Source organism: Netta rufina (assembly GCF_964035555.1).
Source record: "Netta rufina genome assembly, chromosome: 1".
NCBI classification, from domain to species: Eukaryota; Metazoa; Chordata; class Aves; order Anseriformes; family Anatidae; genus Netta; species Netta rufina.
In genome coordinates, this window is record NC_140123.1 from 2399481 (window position 1) to 2421754 (window position 22274).

The 22274-nt window shown below is 49.6% G+C and overlaps 1 protein-coding gene across 1 annotated transcript; it reads left to right on the top strand.

The window, feature by feature from the left end:
• Nucleotides 1-3939: 3939 nt before the first annotated feature.
• On the top strand, nucleotides 3940-20753 carry MOGAT2 (monoacylglycerol O-acyltransferase 2; the record flags this gene model as incomplete). The annotated part of the gene is given in 8 exon segments (XM_084306062.1): nucleotides 3940-4033; nucleotides 9719-9897; nucleotides 17708-17737; nucleotides 17739-17768; nucleotides 17771-17915; nucleotides 18647-18821; nucleotides 18980-19179; nucleotides 20599-20753. Coding segments are annotated over 8 exon segments (1008 nt in total).
• Nucleotides 20754-22274: the final 1521 nt, after the last annotated feature.

Genomic DNA, 22274 nt, shown 5'->3' on the forward strand with positions numbered 1-22274 from the left:
CAGCTCCTATTAGCAGAGCAGAGCAGGACAGCAGTGGAGCCTCCCGTATGTGCCACTGCCTTGCTCCTTGCACACACCCCTGCAAGTCCTCCTCAGCCCTGATCCTGGAGCACAGCCAGGTCTCCACGTGGAACCTGCTCTCTTCTGGCCATGCAATCTCGTGGGGACGCCCTGCTGTGCTGATCTGCAAAGCTCGGTGACTTGCAAAGCCCGCAGCGCGGTGACTCAGGGCTTTAAGGGTTCCTTCTCGTACTCGGAGGTGGACATTGATCAACTGAAATTGCAAGGGCCGCTGATAAAGGGATTACAGAGGACGACCTATTGAGGGAATTAAAGGAATCTATGTTCTCAGATGAAACATAAGCCATAGGAGATCGGATAAATGGCTATAAATACCTGAGCAGGAAAGGGCCAAGGAGAACGTGATTGAAGATATATCATAGAACATGAGTGCAAGTACCCGAGTATGTCAGGAAGTAAGGAGAAGTGGTGAGAAACTTATAAAAACTGAGAAAATTGAGGTTTAAAAGCCCTTCTAATAAGTGTAAATTAAACAGCAGCAAAATTCCCCAGGAGATGCTACCATGGGACTTGTAGGGATTACTTGTGGGTGGTACTGGAGAGGCTGGAGATTCATCTGAGGGCCAGTGAAGTTTTCCCACCATTATAATTGCTCTTGAACAGCAAATCATCACCCAAGTGTAGGAAGGGAAAGTTGCTGGAAGTTACACAGAAATCCAGGGAGTAAATCTGCATCTTCTCATTGCCAAATAAAAGATTACCCTTCTCCTCCCCTATCATCTCTTCCCACTGAGCAGGGACAAGAGGATTGTGGCACTGCAGGGGCAGACCTGAGGTAAGGTTGCTCTTAATACATGCTCTGTATTAAGCATGGCTCCTTTCTGAGGGGTTTCACACCAGCCCAGCTTCATCACAAAGTCTTATTTTTTTGTTGTTGTTGCTATATCTTTTTTTTTCCTCAGAGATGATCCCGTGGCTACTAAGAGTTGTGAAGGGGACTCCAGTGGCAGCAAGACCCTTTAGCCAGGATAGGGGAGCCACGATGGGACCAGGACCTCTCCATAAAGCAGTGCAGAGCTCGTAAAAGTGCCTTTTTCATTTGTCGCCCCCATCTTCCATTCTCCTGTCAGAAATAATACAGCAACAGGAAGGGAGAGCAAGACGAGAGAGGCAGAGCAGGACAAGGGGACTGATAAAAAGCAGGATGAGAATTTCGGAGGTGTCTCCCTGCAGAGAGAGGAGAGTCTTGGGCCTGGATGTAGCCTGAAGTGTTAACATGGACCAAAATAGGCCTTTCACAGGCTTTATTGTAGCCTGAGGTACTAATGTGGGCCAAAATAGGCTTTTCATAGGGCTAGATGCAGCCTGAGCTGCTAATGCAATCCAAAATAGGCCTTTCATAGGCCTGGGTGTAGCCTGAGGTGCTAACATGGGCCAAAATAGCCTTTTTATAGGCCTGGATGTAGCCTGAGGTGCTAACGTGGGAGAAAATAAGCCCTTCATAGGCCTGGATGTTGCTTGGGGTGCTAACATGGGCCAAAATAGCCCCTTCATAGGCCTGGAGGTAGCCTGAGTACAGCAAAAAGCTGCATCTCTCTTGCCTCCTCCTGGCTGTCTGGGAATCTCTGATCCCTTTCTAATTTAAGCTGAAGATTTTGAAGGCCTTCATAAGTATTTTTCTCTCCTGATTTAAGGAAACAGAGATACCAAAAGCAAATGACATGCCCAAGGCAGAGCAGGACATAAATATTTATTACCCAGCTGAGCCTTGCTTCACTCTTTGGTCAGCTTTTCCAAGGAGCCGCCTTGTACATCAATAAATCCAAAATGTTTTTTTTTTTTTTTTTTTTTTTTTTTTCTTGCAATAATAAGCCACAAGCAAAGAGCTGCTTAGGGAATCAGGGGCACAACAGCTTTGGGGTTTAGCCCGAAACATCTGGGAGCAGAAAACCCTTCCCAGCTGTCTGGGTGTCCCTTGGGGCTCGAGTGGGACCCTTCCCACTAGCAGGACTGCAAGGACTGTCCCCTCCTTGGTCCCCCCTTGAACCTCCCCAGTCACGATGGGGCACACACAGTGCAGGAGGACCAAAAGCCCTGGACCTGCAGCTCTCTGCAGGGCGTTTTGGGAATCGCTGGTGGTTTCTCACCAGGAAACATCCCGTCTCCAAGCAACAGAGCCAAACGGGTTAAAAGCCTCCTTTGCTTTCCAAAGCAGACAGGCCCTGGAGACAAAGGATGGGGAAGGGGAGGGATGCAAACGGCACCTGGGCCAGATTTAGCTCAATGAAAGCAACCGGTGTTTTTTGGAAAGGAGCCCTTGGGGTTTTACCAGAGCGGTGTGGTTTGTAACAACTCGGGAAAATGGAGTCTAAAAGCTGTAAATTCCGTATAGCTTGGCATGTTCCTAGGGCCTGACAAAGGGGAGGATTATTTGTTGGCTAGCACCTCTGATTTGCTTTTGCCAAGGGTTGTTTTTACTTTTGTTCCATAATTCCTGGGCACGGTGAGCTTGGGGATTTGAAGTGCCCCTTAGACAAGCAGGCAACGCCTTTGTATGTACGCCGGTGCTTTCGTAGCAGATCAGCTTATTGTTTAGTTCAGTCTATTAGCTGTATTACTCTGTATCCTGGTTACAACAAGACCCTTGGTTTTCTTGGTCCTCCCATGAGATGATTTCTTTGTTTACCTGAGCAGCTTGTCAGTTCTATAAGGACTCTTTTTTTTTTTTTTTTTTTTTTTTTTTTTTTTTTTTTTTTTCCCAAATTTCTGATTTTTTTCCACGCAAAAAATTGTAGGGCGGAGTTTGATGCACATGTCTTGTCAAAGGTGCAGCGTGTGTACCTGCTTGGAGGCAGAAATGCAAAAAGGAGGTTGTGTTTCCTTTCTCATACAGCCATGTAAGGCTATGCAAGGATACACATGGACACCTATCTGCCTCATCCATCCACCCACCCACCTGTCCATCCACCTTTTCACCCACCCAATCACCCACTCATTCATTCACCCACCCCTTTATCATCCCTCCATCCCTCCATCCATCCCTTCATCCCTTCATCCACCAATCCATCCATCCACCCATCCATCCATCCATCCACCCATCCATCCATCCCCATCCTCCATCCATCCTCTGGCAGAGGCGTAAGCCTGCTCGTGCACCCCAGTGAAACACCCGTGCACTGTTTGCACGCCTCCATGGCTCACACTGAAACCCACCCAGCCCTTTGCACGCCCAGCAGGCACAGCCTTGAGCTTTATCTACACACTACATATTTTGAATCATAAAGCCACTCCTCAGAAAAGCATTTTTCCTCCCTCCTCAGTCAATACTGCTCCCATAGCCTTCTTCCTTACATCTCTCTCTTGCTCTCTCCTGCAGTTGCTTCAGCAAGAAGGGTGGTTGGATTTTCCTTTTCCAAAGCTGTAGTGCTGGAGGAGACTTGCACGTGGTCCCTTCAGCTCCGTATCATCAGCAAATACAAGTGTCCTGTCCTTGCTTGGCCCTTCTTCTTGTCCCCACCTGCCATGCACGGGGGGCTTGTAGGCAAGGGGGCAATAAAGCACTTGTGGTCGTGCCTGGCTCACATGCACAAGTGTCTGATGATCCCTGGAAGCACCTAAATATGGTGAAATTTGAAGGTGACAGGCACATGAAGGCAGAATTTGGTCCTGACAGGAGTTTAAATCCTAGATTGGGGTGGGGAAAGCTTGAAACCCTCACCGTCTAACCACGTGGTGACTTTCACATTGGCACAAAGCTGGTGACACCTCCCAGCACCGTCCCTCTCCTCCCCGTGCCATTGCACGTTGCACAACCCCCTATACTGTAAGACTGGGTAAATATTGACGGGTGACTTTGCACTTTGCATTCGCCACTTGCCGAGCTTCCTTCTCCTTCTGAGGTGCACACGCAGAGCCAAGATGAAGATCGAGTTCGCTCCGCTCTCTCTGCCGCTGCAGAGAAGGCTTCAGACCGCGTCGGTGGTCCAGTGGGTCTTCAGCTTCCTGGGTCTAGGTAAGAGGCAGCTACTTTTCCCTCTCTGAGGAACCAGAGCAGGTTTTTCCCCAACCCAAGAAGACTGAGGGTCTGGGATTGAAGGAGAGAGGCATTAGAGGGGCATTTAGGGAGCCTGCAGTGATTCGCAAGCCATGTTAGGGCCAGTGGCTAGCAGGAGATGCTACACACATGCTTCTGTTTTTCAGCATGGGTGGCTCCATCTCACCAAAGCATCTCCTTTCTCCTCATCATTTTTGTCTCTTCCCACCACCGATCACAGCAGGGTGGCCCCAGGCTGTGTGTCTGTGCTTGGGTATATCTTCAGGCCTTATGCAGCCTTGTGGGGGTTTCAGCTTCTCCTACTCCTTGGGTTTCATGTTTTCCTGGTCTAAAGTGCTTCCCCACTCAGCATTAGTCACAAGAAATGACATTAGTCATGAGAAATGCCATTCCTCTGCCCGAGGGGTGGTGCAATGGAAAGAACATGGGGACTCCACTTTGCAACCCCACTTTGTGCAGACCCTGCTGCCTGCCCCAAAAGAGCAGTTTTGGGGGAAAACCCAGGCAGATTGGAGAGGAAACACAACAGCAACCTGGGCCCCTGACAAACTCACTGCTGTGTGGAGGGCATCGGTTGCTGTTGGAAATGAGAGATGTGCAGTTATGGATAGGATGGACCAGGCAATCAGAGAATCAGTAAGGTTGGAAAAGACCTCCAAGACCTCCTGGTCCAACCATACTGGTCCAGGCAGTGTGGCTGCTTGCCTGCTTTGTGGCAAAGGCTTGGCCCCTGCTGAGCAACACTCTACGAGATTCTACACTGGAAACCACCCTGCAGAAGGAGATGTGGATGTTGGAGATCTGGAAAGGAACATGAAGCCCTGGATGTGATCAACCAGACTGGGGACATTTTGGGGTGCATTTTGGCTCTTTCCCTACCCTATTCCCAGGTTTCCTTCCATGGTGCCTGGCAGGGATGGGAGGCAGTGGAGATGTGGCCGTGATGTTAAGGGATGCAGAAACATGTCCCTGTGTTCCAGCATGGATGCAGCCAGGGCTTAAGGAGTATTAATGATTATTTTCCAGCAAAACAACTTGCACGGTAGGTTTGCCCCTCCTTGGTACCAGAAGCAGGCTGGCACTTGGCTTTTCAGTGATGGAGATGACTGCTGGAGCCAGCTGAAAGCCAAAAGATGGGCAGAAAGGAGAAACCCTTTGTGGTCAGAGGGTAATGTGGAGCTGCTTGAAATGCAGGTTTTGCCTCCTGCAGGAAAAGGAGCTCCATGCTTCCTTCTGCAGCCAGAAAAGGGCTCTCGAAAACACACAGCCGCCTGCTGCCAGACATTTCTGCAGCCCTTTGGCTGGAGATCGCCCTTCGGCTGCACCGCTGTGGGCTGCAGTTGCCATGGCTGTGCAAATGCATCCCCACGAGGGGCTCATTTCTCTTTCTCCGCATCTATTTTGGATGCTGATGGTTGCTGGAAGGGGATTTTGTGGTGCAAGGATGGGTAACGCTAACCCATCACGCTATCCAGCTAATGCCATCACTCTAACCAGCCCCTGGCAGGGGCAGGAGTCCTGTGCCCGCTGTCTTTCCAGAGCCAGCACAGCACAGCCAGCCTTTGAACCCTTCCAGTCGGTGAAGCTGGCTCAAAGGGCATGCAGTGCCAGTGTGTGTCAGCCCCTTGGTGGCTGAGAGTAGCCCACAGCCTCGGCTCGTCTGTGCTGAGAGCTCTGGGCTGGCACTGAGGACCACAACGAGCATCTTGCAAATCCTCCTGGCAGCTGCAGCGTGAGTCTGACCTGCTCTGGGGCTGCTGCGATGCCCAAAATCTCTTTCTGAAGGCAGCTGTTCCCCTTATTTGAGGCTGAATGAGCAAATTCTGGGTGAGCAGCAGTGTCGGGCCCAGCAACTCTTTAATGGGAGGTGGTTCCTGTGTTGACTTGGCCAAAAAAGTCTTCCATGTGCTTATAGCTCAGGGCTCACGTGGAGCCCATGGCACATATGTGTGTTATATGTGGCATACCCATGGTTTTGGTGCAGCAGGGTTCACCTCTCTGCCAAGCCAGCAGCAGTGCATGCCCAGACCTTTTCCATCCAGTTCTTTTCCACCTCTGTAGCATCTCATCTCCCTTTATAGATGCATCCTGAAACCTCTGCACCCCTCTGCTCAGCAGATAAACCCTGCAGAGCATCCTCCTCTGGTTTTTGGTTCCCTTTGGAGAGGGACTTGCAGCTCACATTAAATCTACTTAACCCAGGATGCCCACCACCAAAAACTTCATTTTTCCTTCAGGAGGCCCCTTTCTTTGAGGGAAACCTTCTCAGTAAAGTGCCCGGCCTGCGAGGGCAGCCAGGAAGGCCATCAGGTCCATGTGGATGTGCCTTCTCTTTGCTGCCTCCCCTCTGGCCATGGAGATGCGAGATGCCAGGTCCTGGAGAACAAAATATCCACACACCTCGCCATGGACAAGGGCAGAGAAACCTCCTGGCGCCTGGCCTGAACGGAAAATGTGAGGTTTAGGGTCCACGTGGAGCTCTCCTTGCCAAGGGCCCTTTGGTTTTAGGTTGAAGGGGTGTCTCCTCGCTCTCCACGGCAGTGCAGATAGGGCTATAGACAGTCTCAGCCCAGCCTAGGATTATCTGGCCATTTCCAGATAACCAAACTGATGTGATTGCAAGGACACGGTGCCCTCAGACCCGTGACGATGCCTTCCTCGAAAGTCTCATAAAGACATAAGCCAGGCGGCCTGAAAGGTTGGAGCTTGGGGCTGGCAAACAAGGGGGCTATGGGGCAGAGAGGTGGGTATTGTAGGGATGCTATGGCCGAATACTGGAAATAATATTCCCCTCCCTTCCCCTTAAAAAAAAAAAAAATGTAAAGGCAATGTTATATCCACATCCCACTGCTATGTGTGAGCCTGATGCACCTGCAGTCCCCATCCTTGCTGGATTTGCAGCACCTGATGTGGCTCAAAGACTGGTTTCAAATGACCTGGGGATTTGCACGTTTCTCCCCATCCCCATCACCATGCAGGCTGCCATCGCTTCCAGAAGCTTTCCTGAGACCTGATGGCCCTTTTTGGACTGCTGCGTGGGCACGGCGGGTGGTATGTCGGCTGCAGTTTGGCCCCAGAAGGGAGATATCTGCTGAGATTCCCTGGCCGAGGGCCTAATGCCATGTTCGTTATATCCTTTAAAGTGTACGCCTGGCAGGGAGCCCAGAAAATGACAGTTGTTTGTGGGAAAGCAGATGCCAAGGAAAATACGGCTGTCATCTGCGCAGCTCTGAAGTGGCTGCTGGTCGAGGGAAGGGCAGGCAAGAAACCCGTGGATTTCCTCATCTTCCTTGAGTCAGGAAAGCCTGGGGATCTGTAGGAACCTAAATAAATCTCGGTCCTGCAGCACGATCCTTATCTCTAGCCCTTAACTCAAATGGTTGCAGGATTTGGCCCTTTCTCCCGTGGGATGTTATTTTTCAGTGCCTTGTGGATCGGGGATGCTCTGCTCATGTTGAAGAGTTTGAGGAGAGGACATGCGGGTGTCTGTTAGCAAGTCGGGTCCGTGCTGGCACAGGAATGGGTGCCTCTCTTGCAGCAAGCAGAACGCCATCAGATTTTACAAGCACTTAATGTTGAGTGAAGGTCACCGCGTGCAAATCCCGCCCTGCCAAAAAACGTTGCATCACAGATGAACCGAGGGAGAAATTAATTACTATATGCTGCAAGATAAAGCTGAACTTGGATGATAAGTGCCTGGAGCTGGACCGCAGCCACTCCTCCACCGTGCAGGGCATACTTTGAGCTTTGCACGGCGTGATAAAAGGAGAATCAGGCATTGCACAGCTTTGCAGCAGATGTGATGACCTGGCTGGTAGGCGCAGCACAGCCTGCGACCTCCCCGAGCAGCGCTTGTGCGTCGTCTGGACCTTGGAGCTTCCTTTTATGTTGGATGCTGTTTTCCTTGAGAGTTATCGAGATTGTGGTTGTGACTTTTCAAAGGAGTGGCACCAGCAGCAGCAGTTTGTCCCGACCTGGAGCTTTGAGGAACTGTGCAGAGCTCTGCAGTGCTTCCCCATGCTCTGCACCCAGGTGCTTGCTTTTTTCCTTCCCATTCAAACACTGCTCTCTGCAGTGCTCCTGCCTGCATGAGGACATGAAATCCCATTTCAGCTTTAAGAAGGTTTAGGATCCTGTTAGATTATTCCTTTTTTTTTATTATTATTATTTTTTTCCCCAGTAGGAATTATCAGTACCATCATGCCAGCACTTTAAAAAAAGTGGCGTTTATTTGTTCGAACACACAAAGCTCCGGGATCAGGGAGACTTAAGACAAAAATAGACTGCAGACCAAATCTACTTATCCTTATCAAGATATTCTCTTCCACCGAGAACACATGAAATGCTCCCAAAACCTGAAAGAGGTCAGGCATCAGGGACAGCATCATAGAAAAACACATTTTTTTTTTAGAGAAAACTGCATTGAGGCTCGTCCCTTGGTCCCTTCATAGTAAAAGCAACAAGGAATTAAAAGGAGACCTCAATATATAGCGTCATATACCTATTTTCTGGTAGAACAAAACACAGAACACACCACCCACGATGTAATCCATGAGCTGGGGAAGGCAAATACATTATTTTTGCTCAGTCTTTCCCTTCTCAGACAGCACCCTAATGGACAGGGCCACCAAGGCTTCCAGGAGGGCACATGGAGAGGACACAGCTCAGCTATTTCCCAGGCACTTTGCAGGGTATCTGCTTTACCCAGTGGTCACCAGTGCTTCCCAGTTTCTGTGCAGACACCCAGTGCTGGGCTCGGGTGGGATTTGATATGCCAAGCGATGCTTGTTAGCACACAGACTTTTCTTCTCCTGTTTTCCTGCCAAAATGCAGGGTGAGAGGGAGGCAGGAGGTAGAGGACAACGCTGAGCACTGACTGGAAGCAACGCAGGAAGGTCTTTAATGACTTGGGAAAGTCCCAAGTCATTAATGAGTTGGGGAATGAAGTAGAGCATGCTTATAAAATCTGTGATGACACCAAGCTGAAAGGACTGAAAATCCTCTGCAGGCCAAGATTAGGGCTTAAAGTGAGCCCAAGAAGTGGAGGAAAAGGTCCAGAATCAATAAGAAAGAAAAAATCAATAAAAAGTAAACTCTCATACATGGGAAGATAAAAATGAAATAATCGTGGACAGTAATTCAAAATGAGGAAACCGTGGGTCAGGACGAAGTGGTCAGGGTTGTGCAGACAGAACATGGTGCCCTGGTTTGCTGCCATCCCAAAACGCCAGGTACCATCTGGGGATGTTAACAGGAGCATTGGGATAAAACACAGACATTAATACGGCAGAGGTTGGAGCAAAGGAATAGAGATGGGGTCTGCAAGACCTTCTGCAGACAGAAGTCCATCAGTCTGGAGGGAAGAGGGGGAAAGAGATGGAGAAATTTGGAGAAATAGATGGCTCTGCGAGGACTGGGGTTAAGCTGCTCTGCAGTTCCTGGGGCAGATAGGAAAAATAAAACAACATCTCTTTGTATCAAAGGTGCCTTACAATGATAAAATAATCCAGAACTGAGCTCAGCTCAAGCTTGGGCTCCATGTGAGGGCCAAACAAACCGAGTCCCTTCAGGAGAACCATTCCTAACCGTTCCCACCTAACTCATCCCCCCAACTCACCGCTGCTTTTCTCTCTCTCCTCCCAGCACAGTGCTGCGTAGCTCTCTTCATCGGCCTCCTGTTCACACGTTTTTGGCTGCTCAGTGCCCTCTACGCTGCGTGGTGGCTCACGGACAGGGAAGCACCCAGCAGAGGAGGGAGACGGAGCCAGCTCTTACGGAACAGCATCGTCTGGAGATACATGAGGGACTACTTCCCCGTCACGGTAAGCGCTGCCGATCCCTTTGGCTTTTAGCGATTTTGGGGACCAAACTCTAAGGGCCAGCCTCAGGACCTCCTTTGTGCTTGGAGGTGGCATGAGGAGGAGGTGTTTGGAGGTCAGCGATGAAGGCAGGAGGCCAAAATTGTCCTCCCAGCTCTCCGAATGACTTCATGACCCAATATCATCCCAATCACATCCTTTAATCACCTTTTACGCACCCATTTAACCTTGCTGCGTTCCAGCAGATGGGGACATCTCCCCTGGCCCATTTCCCATGATATATTGCAATTCATCTGCTCTTCTGTGCCCAGCACTTACCCAGTGGACACAGAGACATATTTTGACCAAAGCCTGCAAGGTCAGCCTTCTCTACTGGAGAAGAGGCTGGATGCTCAAAGCAGAGTTGTCCTGGGCAGTGTCACAGAGATGCCATTCCTCTGAGGGGGATTTTCTTATTTCCTGATTTACTTTAGAGCATATGACAGGCTTTTGCCCTCAGTCTTTATTTAGTTTCCCCCTGGCATGACACAAATGCATGGACCATGGTGAAGTCCTGCCTCCGAGCCATCACAGGTCTGTGCGTAGCTGAGCAAGGCAGCAGCATGGGCTATGCAAGGGAGAGTGTTTTCACGGTAAATCAAGCCACGCTTTACTCTGGGAATTTAAAAGATAATTCCCTAGAGGAAACATTGCAGCTGAGTGCCAAAGTCAGCACTGTCCAATGTCCACATCTCCCTTGCAGCTTGTGACTTGCCATACAGGGAATTTTTCTCTGGAAGGCATCTTTTAGTGCACATCCTCTATAATGCTTGGACTGGACTGCTGCTGCCACTGCCCTTTCTTGAAAGACACATGATAAAGCAAGCCCTGAAAGCAAGGAGGTTAATTCAGGGCAGAAATCAGGGCTGAACAACAACAACAAAAAAGAATAGGTGGGGTCTGTCTGGATCTCTCTTACCATTTCTGAATGGATCCAATGCATACTTGTATTATAACAACTCACTTGGGCACATCTGCCACCAAAATGATGGTGCCTGAAGTGTCTTTTGATGTCATGTCACCCCTTTTTGCAAGTCACAGCTCAGTAGCATACTGACCCCAGTGCTGAAGGTAAAATGTGGGCTTTGCCACGCCACCACCCTGTTGCACAGACGGCGTGTCCCAGCAAACATCGCTGCTTGTCATCAGAGTGAAAACACCACTCGGTTCTGGAGGAAGCACCTCCAGAATACTCCAAAATCAAATGTTGGAAAACAGGAAAAGCAGAGCTTTTTGATTTCTCCTTTGTTCCACCACCCCTCATTTTAATTTTCATCCCATCCCGGTATGACTCTTGGGGTGGTGAAGGTGAAGAAGCAAAAGGCAGTGCTGGCTGTGACCATGTCCAGTTAGTGGAAGTGTGCAAACTGGGATCGCCTCTCACCAGATTGGGGTACAACTGGTAGAAATAGATGTGCTGGGCTTAACTGGACCATCACCTCTGTCCTCACTGCTGGAGATGATTTAATTTTGTGCTAGAAGCTGGCAAATGCTAGCCAGGCTTGTCCAGGCCCTTTTCCAGGGCCCTTATTGGGAGCTTTTGCAGTGATTTAAGGGTTTTTGGTTAAGCCGCAAGGCCAGCCCCCCAAAAGTACATCAGAGTCTCCTGGGGAGGAATGGGAACCCAAGCTAGGAGAGCTCCTGATGGGTTTTACCTTAAGGGACATGTAGTGCATTGCAGCATTTAATAGGAAACACCAAATGGGTTCCTGAGTAATTATTTCAAGGTTAGAATTGCTGCGAGCTATCCAGGTGGCTATATTTAATATATATTCTGTCGTTTGTTTCTGGCCATAATCCTCAGTTTGAGCAGTGTCAGACCAACCTCTCTGCTAACACATAGCTGCTACCTGAGCCCAGAGACACCTCTTCTGGCCGTGTACAGCCCCTCCTGGGGCTGTCCGTCTGTCCTTCCCTCCCTGGGTGGCACAGCCAGGAGGAAAGACCAGCAGAGGGAGCATGGCTACTGGTTTTGGCTGCAGCTCTCTGGTCCTGGGTGCAGACAGGCAGGGTTTCATAGGATCACGGAATCATTAGGGTTGGAAAAGCCCTCCAAGATCATCTGGTCCAACCACCCCCCTACCACCAACGTCACCACCAAACCCTGTCCCCAAGCACCACGTCCAACCTCTCCTTGAACACCCCCAGGGATGGTCGGAGGAGCCTTTGTCCTTGCTGGTATAGAAGTCAGAGAGGGTCCAAAAAAGCACGTTAAAACTTGCCTTGTTTCATATCCCACCTCCTAGCTTTTTTTTCCCCAAATGTGTTTTTTTCCTTGTGTGACCGACATTTCATTTCATACCTCCAAGCATGGGCTGATTTGCTACTAGCAGCGTGGAAATTAAGCACTGTAAAGAAACTTTTTTTTCTCCCATCCCATACACCACTTTCACAAGGACCTGAGCTTGGTCTGAGCACATCCAGCCCTGCCCAAAAAAAAACAGCAAAAATGGGGATAAATTGGGAGCGGGATTTGGGGGGCACCCAGCACCGTGGGCTGTGTTTGTGCGTAGATTGAGTTCGTTCAGCCCCATGAGGATTAGGTATTCTGGGAAGATTAAACGTGGCTCCTAATCCTCCCCAATCCCTGGTCAAGTGTCAGGGTTTGGAGGTGGGGAGGCAGCAAGAGCTGCCTGCGCCGCTCTGCCCTTTGGTATTTCAAGGAGGGGATTTAAACGCTGGTTTTACAGGATCTCGGGGCATGTTGACGGCTGCGGAAGGGAAGAGAGGTTGGGGCGAGCATCTGTTTTCTGGGGATTAAGGCAGAGAGAAGTCGCACTTTGCTGCAGCAAGCGTCTGCCACGCAGGAGCCTGCAGGCTGCGAGCGCGGGCGAGGAGCACCCTCTGCCGATCCTACCCGTGCAGAAAACAAAACAAAACAACAAAAAAAAAACCGCTTTGCTGCTCGGTTTTGCTCCTTGGAGCTCAGCCTATTTTAGTTAGGGGAATGGCGATAATAGGGTCAGGCAGGATCTGAACGATTTGGGGTGATTTTAAAAGGCAGGTGAGAAATAAAGCGTGGAAAATCCAGGAGGGTGCCCAAGACCTTGCCCAGAAAGGTTATTTCTGCTTCATCCCCCTGTATTTCAATCCTTTCCTTTCCCTTCCTTTCCTTTCCTTTCCTTTCCTTTCCTTTCCTTTCCTTTCCTTTCCTTTCCTTTCCTTTCCTTTCCTTTCCTTTCCTTTCCTTTCCTTTCCTTTCCTTTCCTTTCCTTTCCTTTCCTTTCCTTTCCTTTCCTTTCCTTTCCTTTCCTTTCCTTTCCTTTCCATAACCACATGATATGACTGCAGTACATGTTGGGCTCAGCTGGGTCTTAGAAGTGGGGGAAATATCCCAAAATGAATCTCTCTGGGCAGTCCGTGGTTGAGCAGGTATTGGTGATGCCTGCTGGGGGTTGATGGTTCCTCCAGAGAGATTTTGGATACCGTGGCTGGCCCTACCTATGCTGTGCTCAATAAACAGACAGTAATGTGCCTTCTCCACCAGAAGGAGCATCTGTTATCATCGTGGCCCCTTTATCATGAAGAATACACCCAGTGCTAAAATAAGAACAAATTCCTTCATCATATGGCCAAGAAATTGCACACCTTCACTGCTTCTTCTCCCCAGCCCCAACCCCTCCAGCCAGCATAAGGCTGCTGTCACCAGCCTGCCTCCAGGTCATTGTTAACCTCCTCTGAGAAGCACGAGGGACGTGCAAAAGGGGAGGATTTAGAGGGACAAATCTCATCTTGGTGTGCTGTCATCATTCACAGCAAGCCCGGCAGGCTCCCAGCATTATTTGGGGCAACCTGAGATGTTCCTACTGTGTGGAGAAGGTCCCTGTGGTCTTCATGGTGCTGCTTTCCCCTCTTGAGGAGCCACAGGAGATTTCTGACCGGCTGTGGGGTTATCTAAGTGCCAGCTGGACCTGGTTATCCACAGCACCTGGCAGAGCCTCCACTTCTGCCATTGTGCTTGGCCACTCGTTGGCTTTCTTTTCGTTGCTGTTTGCAGAAATAAAACGCATCACTGGAGACTTTGCGGACCCCTAGGAGCTCTGCTTTGGGATGGTTCCATCCCTTAGCTCATTCATTCTCACAATTGCATGAACCATGACTGGGGTTATTGTGTGTTGGGGTACGTAGGAGGCGTTGCAGGGTGGGAGAGGTCCAAGCCCTCGTGAACCAGGGCTTGCCAGGAATGTTCTCTGTCTTTTCCTGGGAGCAGGGTACTATGTGTAACTGGGGATCTTGTGTCGTGGCCCGTGACGTTAAATATATTTTCTGATTTCGAGCACTCTTGGATATTCATTTGGCTTCCTTCTGTTGGTTGAGGAGAGAAGGCGGCAAACACAGCGCACAGCTAAGTGACCTGCCCACCTCCCTTCTTGGTCAAATTCCTCCTTCTTTGTTCCTCCAGTGGCTTCATCCTGCAGAGACACTGGCTGCATGCCTCCTCCCATGGGAGATGCTCTTTGGAGATGCCTGGTGGACAGCAAGGCACCTGGGTCTTTGCTTAGAGTAAAATTGAACAGAAGTTTACCCTGCTTAGAAGCAGATTAATGGGTATAGCATCACTGAAAGTGGAGTTTGGGGTCAGGGTGGGATAGAAATACAATAGCAGCGCTGCAATATCTGCAAGCACCCATGCTCATCACAGCCTGGCTCCTTCTAATTCCCCACTTAAGCACTTCTGGCTCCCTCCAGCCCTACAGACAAGGCTGGCTTTGGGGCTGGGAATCGCTCTGTCCCCAGGACACACTGGTGTAAACCTCTGGGCTCAGGGAGGGATTTATTTTCACACCAGCTTCCTGCTTTTTTGCATTTGGAGCAAAACAGTCCAGGTGACACCCAAAAACCCCCAGCCATGTCTCAAGGGGTGAATTAAAACCTCCTCGTTAGACCAGCGCTGAACTCCTGTGCTGATACAGTCACTCAGAAGCCCTAATTCCAATTAGCTTAATTCCCCTCCAAAATGAATTAAAAATCCAAAACAAATACCAAACGAAGGCCACTTTAATTCCAGCTAAGAGCATCTACTGGGGATGTTAATGCGGTTTAACTAATCCAGTTTAAAATTAAGTATGCCTGAGATCCTCACCGCTACGTGGTCTCTTATCAGAGCTGCAGTTCTGCGCGTGCAGTCCCCTAACGTGGCTGAGGATGGCACGTGGGGCAGATCTCAGCAGTCCTCAGCAGGAGCTGGGGGATCTGGGGCAGGGTTTCACCCACCTCTTGGACCCATGTTTGTGTAGACAGGGTAAGGGGAGGGTTTGCTACCGAGAAGTCACTGGGAGCACTGAACAATTGCAGCTATCAAAGCGTTTATCCATGGGGAAGGGTAAAGCAGACCCCATCCTTCAAATCCAAATTAAAGTTTGAGTAGGGAGGGCCGTGATAACCGCAGATCTGGGATGGAGAAGGCTTTCTGCCCTGCATCCAAGCCTCCTAAACCCACCACTAAAAGCCAACAGCAGCTCTTTGCCTTGGGGCCACGGGTCATAGGCGTTAGCTTGGCACCCAGCAGACAGCACCGGGATCAGAAACTGGTCTCGCCCTACTAAGAAAACTCCGTTCCAAGATCTTGTCTCCCTTAGATGTTTGCACACAAACCAGCTTGGCTGCACCCTCGAGTCCTTTGGCAATGATTAAAAGCTCAACTCACCCAGAAAGCCCGGGGCAGCAGGCACTATCCGGCAGGTGCAGAAGTAGCAGGAGCCAGGAGGAGGAGGAGAGTGCCACCCCTCTGCACCTCAACCTCAGCCCCGCAGCCCCCAGGCAGACCAGTTAAGCATTTTGGGGCCAGAACAGACAAAATGTGGGCTGTGTGGCATCAGGTATTAACTTCCCTGGAGGACAGGGAGCAGCCCATTGTGTGTGACCTCTGGCAGGAGGAGGAAGGAGTGAACAAACAGAGGGACAAAACAAGTGGGAGGACTGAGTTACTGCGTTAAAGAGTTCCCAGAAGGGTGGTTTGGCGTTCAGGGGACTGACCTATGGCTTAAGGGACATTGCCCAGGTCTCTTCTCTGCGACAGGTTTCCTTTCTGACCTTGTTCAAACTCCTTGGTTTCTCAGTAAGCTCTGACCCAAACCAGGAGCAGACACTGTGACAAGGACGGGGACCTTCCCTCCCCTCCGGTTTACGAAGCTGGAAGAGGCAATTAAATCACCAGAGCCACTCAGGCGTGGGCAGTGCTGCTGCAGATACATCGGCCAGATCCATCAACCCTTGAGCAACCAGGCTCCTACCCTCTTATTGCTCATGGCTTAGAGCCAGGAGCTGGATACGTGGATTAGGTTCAAGCCCCATAAATCATAGGTGATTCTAAAGGCCCAAAGCTATGGTTGGTGGGGATACAGATTTAGTGTCATTGAGGCACTAGGGATGCAAAGATTCACATATCAGAAGCAGATGTGCTATCCAGGAGCATTGCTAAAACAACTGGCATTGCTTTTAGCTTTGTTTGTGGCCATAAATAGCCTAAAAAAAAATAAAATAAAAAATAATAATAATGTGGTAATGCAGAGAAATATGAAAAATCTGGCAGCTGAAAATAGGTATGCACTACCACAGGTAAAATACATCACAGGGTGATCTCAGTGGAAAGCATCAAGAGGAAACATGAGCACTCAGAAACAGAGCTGGGAAGGAACTGCTTGGTTATGTGTAGCCAAAAGCAATTCCTCCTGTAAGCTTCACTTGGCTGCTGGTTTGAAAAATGGTTTTGAAAGCTACAGTGCTGTCACCCCCATAAATTGGAGCATGGCTGCAATCCCAGGACAGAGCCTCCCTCTTCTCTTCTCTTCTCTTCTCTTCTCTTCTCTTCTCTTCTCTTCTCTTCTCTTCTCTTCTCTTCTCTTCTCTTCTCTTCTCTTCTCTTCTCTTCTCTTCTCTTCTCTTTCTCTTCTCTTCTCTTCTCTTCTCTTCTCTTCTCTTCTCTTTCTCTTCTCTTCTCTTCTCTTCTCTTCTCTTCTCTTCTCTTCTCTTCTCTTCTCTTCTCTTCTCTTCTCTTCTCTTCTCTCACACGGGGACAAAAGGCAGGAGGCCAACAATGAGGGAAATGAGCTGAAATCACTCAAAAAATGAGCACATCATGGCAGGGGCTCATCACCACAGCCCCCTTCTGCCCACCTCTACACCCAGGCACCGTTGTTTGCTCGCTCCCCTCATTAGCAGCAGGCACAGACGGACAGTCAACAGTGCTCTAGGACAGGTGGGAAATTGGCCGTGATGTGACAAGGTTAAAAACAGACCCTCGTGACTCTCACCCATTCTCTTCCATGAAAGTGCACGCACCATTAGGCTGCAACCTGCCTACAGATGGGAGCGGGGCACTCGAAGGGTTGGCGGGGAGAAGCACACCGAGCACATTTCTTTTCCTTATTGGAAAATGGACAGGAGGAGGTTTTAAAGAAAAGAGGTTCCCAACAGCATTGAGGCCAGATGAAAGCAGCATGGGCTTTGGGCACCCAGATCAGGTAGGAGGTGTAGATCATCAAGTTGGGCTAGGTAATCGTTGAAGGCCCCTTCCAAACCCAATCTATGAGTCTACGATTAAAGAACTGTGCCACTGGAACAGTCATTTTGGGCCACAGGATGGGGAAAATACAATAACAGGCAACAAAATACATCGTAGGGAAAAAAAATGGGAGTTTTTCAGTTGACCTTTCCCAGCAGAAGGCACGGTGGGTGCCAGGGACCCCCCCAAGAGCCCCGCTGCCAGCTCTCCATAGCCAATGCTCCATCCCCAAGGTGATGGCACTAACCCATGGCCCATCCCTGTGCCCAGCTGGTGAAGACGGCGGAGCTGGACCCCCAGGCAGAACTACCTGATGGGATTCCACCCCCACGGGGGTGCTGGCCGTGGGGAGCCTTTCTCAATTTCTGCACGGAGGCCTCGGGGTTTTCCACGCTCTTCCCGGGCATCACCCCGCACCTGATGATGCTCTCCATATGGTTTCGTGTCCCCTTCCTCAGGGACTACCTGATGGCTGGAGGTAAGCACAACAGCAGAGGGAAAAGTGGGTGATTTGGGTGATTTTGGGGGAAAGAAGGGTGAAAGCACCAGGGAGGCTTGAGATGATCAAGGGGAGCGTTTGTCTCCATCTGTGGCCAACCTGATCCCGTCCATGGACTTGGGCACTGGAGGTGGCACCCAAAGTCTCTCTGAAGTTAAATAGCTAGTTTTCTGTTTACCAAACAGAAAAGTATGTTTATGTTTTTTAAGTTTTCTGTTTAACCAAAACAACATTGTTTTGCTGGTTCTGAATTACAGATTTCTAATTTTTGTAAGCACATAACATCAGGGGGGGCAAAACTGCACTAAATGTCACTTTTAAATAAAAACAGGCACTGAAATTCCTGTGTTTTAAGCCAACATTTCACTGACTCTGGAAGGATTCAGGGTGGGACATGGTTTAATCTGACAACAAGCTGAAACAGATTTTCCCTGCAGCTAGTTTTCAGTTTACTTTTTTCCTATGTTTTTTTTCCCTGTTTCTTGCTTGTAGGCCAGACAGCAAAAAAAATCAAATAAAAAATGTATTAACAGGGCAGAGCCATGCATGAATCCAGCAGCGCTCTGGAGAGCTGGGCTGAGATTTACCGGAGCGTAGGAAAACTGTGCAAATAAACACTGAGCACCTCTCCAGAGCTGGATAATGGGGAAAAATGGGAGGAAAACACAGTTAGCCAGGTTGTTATTTTTTTCTTCCTTTCTACCTCCCAGGCCTTGTGTCCTCTGACAAGGAGAGTGCATCCCACGTGCTGCAGAGGCCAGGTGGGGGCAACCTGCTGACCATCATCGTTGGTGGGGCTCAGGAGGCTCTGGATGCCCGCCCGGGATCCTACACCTTGCTGCTGAAGAATAGGAAAGGATTTGTCCGTGTGGCCATCGAGCAAGGGTGATGCAAGGGATGGGGTCAGGGGGTGCTTGAGGAGGGATGCTCTGGGCTGTGGGTGGTCACTGGGATGTTCCTGGTGAGTTGAGCGGGTGGTGAAGGAGTCTGGGGATGGGTTTTGTTAATCTTCATGGCCACATGTTGGGTTTGTCTCCCCACAGCACCCCGCTGGTCCCCACTTTTTCATTCGGGGAGAACGACCTCTTTGAGCAAGTGAGAAACCCCAAGGGCTCCTGGCTGCGGTGGCTCCAGCACCGGCTCCAGCAGGTGATGGGCGTCTCCCTTCCCCTCTTCCATGCAAGAGGCATCTTCCAGTACAGCTTCGGGCTGATCCCCTACCGCCGGCCCATCTCCACCGTTGGTAAGTCCCTCCCCAGCACAAGGTTGGCCAAAGAGGGGATCAGGGATTTATTTTGGGCTGGGACACCATGCCAGAGAGCACAAGATGCCATGGGCTAGCAAACTGTTGAGCATCTCCAACTGCTCACCCATCTTGGCTTTCCAGACTAGACATAGCTTTTTATAAAAAGCTCCTGGATTTGGGACAAGGTTTCCCTAAGATAGCAAAATTGCCCAGCAAAAGATGCAAAGAAAATCTTAAAAATGTAATTGGGGGAGAGTGCCTGAGCCTGTGGGCAGCTCTGGAGGCTGTGACATGATGAGTTCAGCTGAACGTGGTGTTGGAGCATCTTCAGAGCAAATGAGATAGCCCAGAGAAAGAATAACACGTGGGTCCCTACATACACTGCTCTGGGACCCAGGCTTGGTCTTGCTGCACAACCCAGCCCATCTGAACTGCAATGAGAAAGTCTCAGAGCAAACATTTTGCCAACCCCAGCCCCAGCACACCTCCTGGGTGCGAACCCCTGTGGTAGATTTGGGTTGAACTTCCTCCAAGCCGATTCCAGAAGCACAAGTAGGACAACACCAACGTGGTTTGCAGGTTTGCTCAGCACCGAGTGCAGGTGCAGCCACAAACCCCAACCTACCCCCAATAACAAACCCCATGAACAAGCAGGGCTGGTTTGACCAGAGACCATACCAAGCCTCAAGAAAATCGTTGGTTTTGGTGAAATCCCACCCGCTTTCAGCAACTCCAAGCTTGGATCCTCAACGCTGTTGATGGTCTGCGAATCAGCCTAATTACAGAGGCTGTTTGGAGAGGCCAGAGCTCACCCCACTGATCAGGTTTGACAGCCAGCAATTACTCCTAATTGTTTTACAACCCGGTTGGATTGTCTCAATGGTTTTACAGCAGTATCACAAAGGATCTTCATTAGGCTGATGAGGAGCACTCTTACCCGATGACGATGACGGAGCCCTCTGCCGCTTGGCAAACACAATTAGGGGAAGAGCACAGAGCAAGAGAGGTAGCTCAGGGCCTTCCCTGTCCCCTGCTGCTGGTGGCTGTGGGAGACGGGAAGGGTTTTTTCCAGTGCTGGCAATCAAATTATTTAGTTTTGCGCTGGAAAAAAAAGTATTTGAGGTGTTAGGAGTAGCTGTAGGGAGTGCACAGAGATGCAGTGCTTTCCACTCCAAAGAGCTTTACAAGAGGGTATCAATCAACTCTGCAGATGGGGAAACTGAGGCAAGGAGAGATGAGACCCAGGAGAGGCAGGAGCTGAACCTCCACCTCCTTGGCTGTGCTGTCTCCCAGAGGAGACACGACCAGTCCTATCGATCTGCCCACCGTGTCCTTGGAAAAGTGGCACCCACCTCTGGGATAAGGCATGCTAAGCATCCAGAGGGACCTGACCGAATCTTTGTGCTCCCTTTCCAGTTGGGAAACCGATCCCAGTGCAGAAGAAGTACAAGCCCTCCGAGGAAGAAGTTGATCGAGTCCATCAGAAATACCTGGAAGAGCTGTGCAAGCTCTTTGAGGAGCATAAAGCTAAATACAACGTCCCAGAAGACAGTCACCTCGAATTTATATAGAGCTCCTCTGGAGTCGTGGAGTCCAGGCTCCAAGTTTTCCCCTGTCTCGGGGACTACCTCACATCCTCCCTTTAGTCACAGGTAACACATGGGCCATGCAGCGTGGGGAGAAGGACTTGGTTTTCCCAGCATTTGTGTGGGTCAGAAGCAGAGTTTTCATTTCTTCTCCCTGAAGGACACACACAAGATAACAAGAGAACAAAATCCCATCACTATTGAACCAGCACTATTGAAACCAGCACTACTGAAACCCCCCAGCAGAAAAGTCACACTTCCAGCCTGGCTTGCAGGCCAGTTTTTGAAGATATTTCCCGTCAGAAATAAATTATTGTTTCCTTTGTGTTTAGTTCAAGTTTCATATTCACAGCCTAGCTAAGAAAAACATCATGCTGGAAAAAGTCTGTTCCTCAAGGATATTTAAAAGGATATAAAGAGCTTTATTATAAAATAAAACTTTTTTTTTTTTTTTCAGTTTTCTGACTTCAGGGAAAATTTTCAGCATTGCTTCAAATAACAGATGGGAATCTCTCTGAATGCCTTGGTCAGGGAGAGGCTGCAAAAATGGGAAGATGAGTGGTAATTTCTGCTTAGCTTATTTTTTAATTTATTTTTTAATATTGTTTGTTTTGATGAACAAATGATTGCTCTCTGCCTGGTGCTCTTGTGTCCAGCTGCTCTGGGCTCTTTATTCCCCTCCTGCACCACAGTTCACCAAAAGCTCATGCTCCCAGCACCGTGCTAGGCACTCTCTGTAACAAAATGAGCCTGTCCCCTATGACATGAAAGAAATAAAACCTTTATAAAGGGCAAATCTTTTCCAGGGGGTTCGCACTGCTTGCAGTTGTGGGTCCTGGCTCCAGGAATCCTGCTATAATGTAATTAATTTAATCCCAGACACCTCGCGATGGGAATGCCTCAGACACCATGGGAGCATGTTGTCCCATCACCGAGCTTGTCGTGGCACAAACTGGGCCATTTCCTAAGGAGAGAGCACGGGCAGGAGATGGGAGAAGTGATTTGGGACAGGAAACGTGGCTCATAAAGCCCCGTTTGGCAGGTGATCAGGGCTTTAAATAGCCGCTGCTTCTTGATATCCAGAACTTCCTTAAACTCTGCACTTAATGGGATTTTGCAGCGTGGAAGTTCGAGGTGGCAGGAAGCCATCTGCTCGGATCAGCTTGACATCGTCCTATACCTTCCACCATTGCCTTGTTCCCCTTCTCCCCTCACCTCCCTCTCTCCTCCCCATCCACGAGGAGCATCCTGCAAAGCACACACACATGCACTGCGCCCAGGGCTTTTGGTACTGCAGCTGCAAAAATTGCACATAACAAGGAAAAGATGCCCCTAAACTGGTGATGTTATTATGTCTAAGGCCATATCTCTCTGTGTGGGATTTATTCTTTTCCCTTTCCTCCCGGCTCAGCACTGATAAAGTCACTCCACGGGATTCTTTGTCTGAATGTCTGGTTGCAAATCCGCCCTATTCCCAGAAAACAAGCAGTAACAGGGAAAAATTGG